At 37.0% G+C, this 2,885-nt stretch overlaps 1 protein-coding gene across 1 annotated transcript; it reads right to left on the bottom strand.

Annotated features, from left to right (window-relative positions):
• Positions 1 to 878: 878 nt before the first annotated feature.
• Positions 879 to 2,558, bottom strand: LOC114267209 (senescence-specific cysteine protease SAG12-like). Its single transcript, XM_028208217.2, has 2 exons — positions 2,088 to 2,558; positions 879 to 1,689 (listed from the first exon to the last, which is right to left on the bottom strand). Exons 1-2 carry the CDS (start codon positions 2,530 to 2,532, stop codon positions 1,103 to 1,105), a joined length of 1,032 nt encoding a protein of 343 aa, XP_028064018.2. The 5' UTR covers positions 2,533 to 2,558; the 3' UTR covers positions 879 to 1,102.
• Positions 2,559 to 2,885: the final 327 nt, after the last annotated feature.

A 2,885-nucleotide genomic window follows, 5' to 3' on the forward strand; every position in this document is an offset into this window, starting at 1 on the left:
CCTAGCCCCAGTGAAGTCTGTATGGAACAACTAAGGTTTTGAAGAGTCAGCTCTTGCGTCTCACACACGTGACACGTCTTCGCCCTCCTGCCATTCTATGCTATTTTGTCATGTTGGCGAGAACTTTGGTGTACGTCTGTATATAGCTTTGTTTTGGCTGACTTTGATTTGAACGAACCTGTCTGTATAGAACTTTGTGTTACTATATTTTCTGTTGTGAGTTATTAAGATATGTATGTATGGAATGTTATGATGTGCATATAAGCACGGCTCTATGGACAAAGTTTTAAATTGCTTCCGTTTAGCCCCCGTTAACTCTGTTAAAATACGTATGGTTTGGTTTGAGGCCGTAGGTAATTTCATGATTACTGGCCGGTTATGTCCTTAACTCACAGGGGCGGGTTCGGGTCATGACAAGAGCGATCTATCTTCCCCAAATGCAATCGATTGCCAACCTAAAAACTACACAACAAGGCAAGAACACATCTTGAAATTTGCCAAAGTTTTCAAAGATAAGAAAGAGAAAAGAATCAAGAAATTCCGAACAAGAATATGCAAATCACAAGTTAAATTCGATATAAGTACGTAAAGAAGTAAAAAGTATTGGGTCTCGAGCCAAGCCGTCACATTATGAGTGCACGCTTATGGGGAAGTGGCAGCCTAAATAATAAAGTTGCCACTCTCTCTAATAGCTTAAACTTTTAGATGAGGTGGTGGTCAACACATTTCAATATGGTATTAGAGAATTAAAATGTTTGTATGTGTTTAGCCCGCTATGAAGAAAAGGTTGACCACATGTGATGGAGTGTCTTGGGAATAAAATATAAATAATAATGTTATCCTATCTCTAACAATTTAAATTTTCAGATGAGTTGGTATTTAGTAATCTAATTTTAAGAAACATAATATAACATAAAATATTAGGTGATTACATTTCTAGGGTAAAAATCACCTTAGCGTCTTCAAACATTTGTAAAAATTAATACAAACACAAGTAGAAGAAAAAAAGAGAAAGAGCCTCATGGAGAAAACCATTATTAGCTAGTCCGTTTGTGCATGAGGTTTGCACATAAAAGCTTAATGCAACATAAGTAACATTATTTCACACAATTGGGTAAGAAGCTTGCATGGCAATGCCACACAAGCCTTCATTTGCAGCAATATCTCTTTTGATCTTCATATATCCATTCTCACCCCATCCAGAGCCCCATGAATTCTTAACCAACCAATACTTAGTCCCATCACTAGTAGCTCCATATCCAATTATAGTGACAGCATGGTCAAGATTGGTGCCACAGTTCCCAGTGAAGACACCACTCGAGTAAAACTTGAAGTCAGATCCACTGCCTTCAATGGCAACAGAAATGGGTTGGTTGGCCACAGCTTGCAGAAGAGCCTGCTCATTATTGGATGACACATCTTCGTATCCAGTTATCATGGCTGCAGAGTTTGTTGCTTGGGTGTTGTCACAAGTGCCATCTTGTCCAACATAAGGGTAATTATCTTCTGTTGTGAGGCCATTGTTTTGTTTGATGAATTGAAAGGCTCTATCCATAGAGCCACCTCCACAACCATTGTTATCAACATTACAATCAACGAGCTCTTGCTCAGACAGTGATATTAGGTTACCATTTTTAAGTTGATTAATGCCTTCCATGGCTGCCACTGCTGAAAATGCCCAACAACATCCTGTATACACAATAAGAACCACACACAAAAATATATATATATAAAAATAAAATAATAAAATAAAAAGGTTATAAATAGAAAAGGAATTACAATCAAGTGGGTTAGGATTATTTTACAAAAGGGCATGATGTATTAACAGGTTCATTCTACATATCGATTTAGAGCCAATTCATGACCCAATTATAGTCAACATAGGTGCTTCGACCGTTACAAGGCTCTCTTCTTCTTCTTTTTTTATGGCAACTAATCATTTTAAAATGTTCATGACCACATGACCCGATTCTTTATATATAGCAATCGATACTCCTGATACCACTACACTATAATCATATATAACACTATTTCAAATTCTTGATTGATATAAATATAGGTATACATATATATCATGTAATGCTTACCACATTCTCCTTGATCCTTAACAGAAGTAACTGCACCTTTCTCTCGCCAATCGATAGTAGCTGGCACATCCGTAACATTTGCATACCTAAAAGATGTTGGTTTTGAGTTAGACGTCACTTTGGTTGGTTGCTTCTTGTAACCAGTATGAGAAGCACGAAACTCCTCATCGGTTAAGTCTGCAAATTGATTCACATGAAGCTTGTATGCTCGGTCTACACCTTCATTAAAGGCGTTTATATGTTGAACATTGCCTTTGAATACTTGAAATCGTGTATTCTTCTCTTCAACATCCTTGTAAATACGTCCATGACGTGCCATCCATTGCTCGTGCATTTGTAGCATGGTTTGTTCGTTGAGAAGGCGAGAGGAAGCTTGAGAGGACAAAACTCCCAAGACAAAGAGAAATGCCAAAAAAATGCATTGGAAATGGTTTGTAGAAGCCATGGAGTGAGTAAATGTATTTATGGGCACACTTAGGGTTGGTTTGGGATGTTCTAAAAAAGTGCACTTTTTGACTTATTGGCTTATATGGGTTGGGTTTGGGTTGGGTTTGATGTGATGTGTTAGAGAGATGATGTGATTTAAATAAGATGATGTGACTTAAATAGGATAATGACTTTTTGACTTTTTGTATTATTTAGTAGATGCCAAACTTGGCCTTACTAAAATTTTGCAGGGCTTGGGTTTTTATAGGCAAAGATTCCCATGAGATTAAATTCCATGCAACTTACCCATAAACCAATAAACCAATAAATAATGAGCACATCATCATTTTCAAAGTAAATGTTGTCTTTTCT

This window comes from Camellia sinensis, chromosome 9 (assembly GCF_055761805.1).
Source record: "Camellia sinensis isolate YWXY chromosome 9, ASM5576180v1, whole genome shotgun sequence".
Taxonomy (NCBI): domain Eukaryota; kingdom Viridiplantae; phylum Streptophyta; class Magnoliopsida; order Ericales; family Theaceae; genus Camellia; species Camellia sinensis.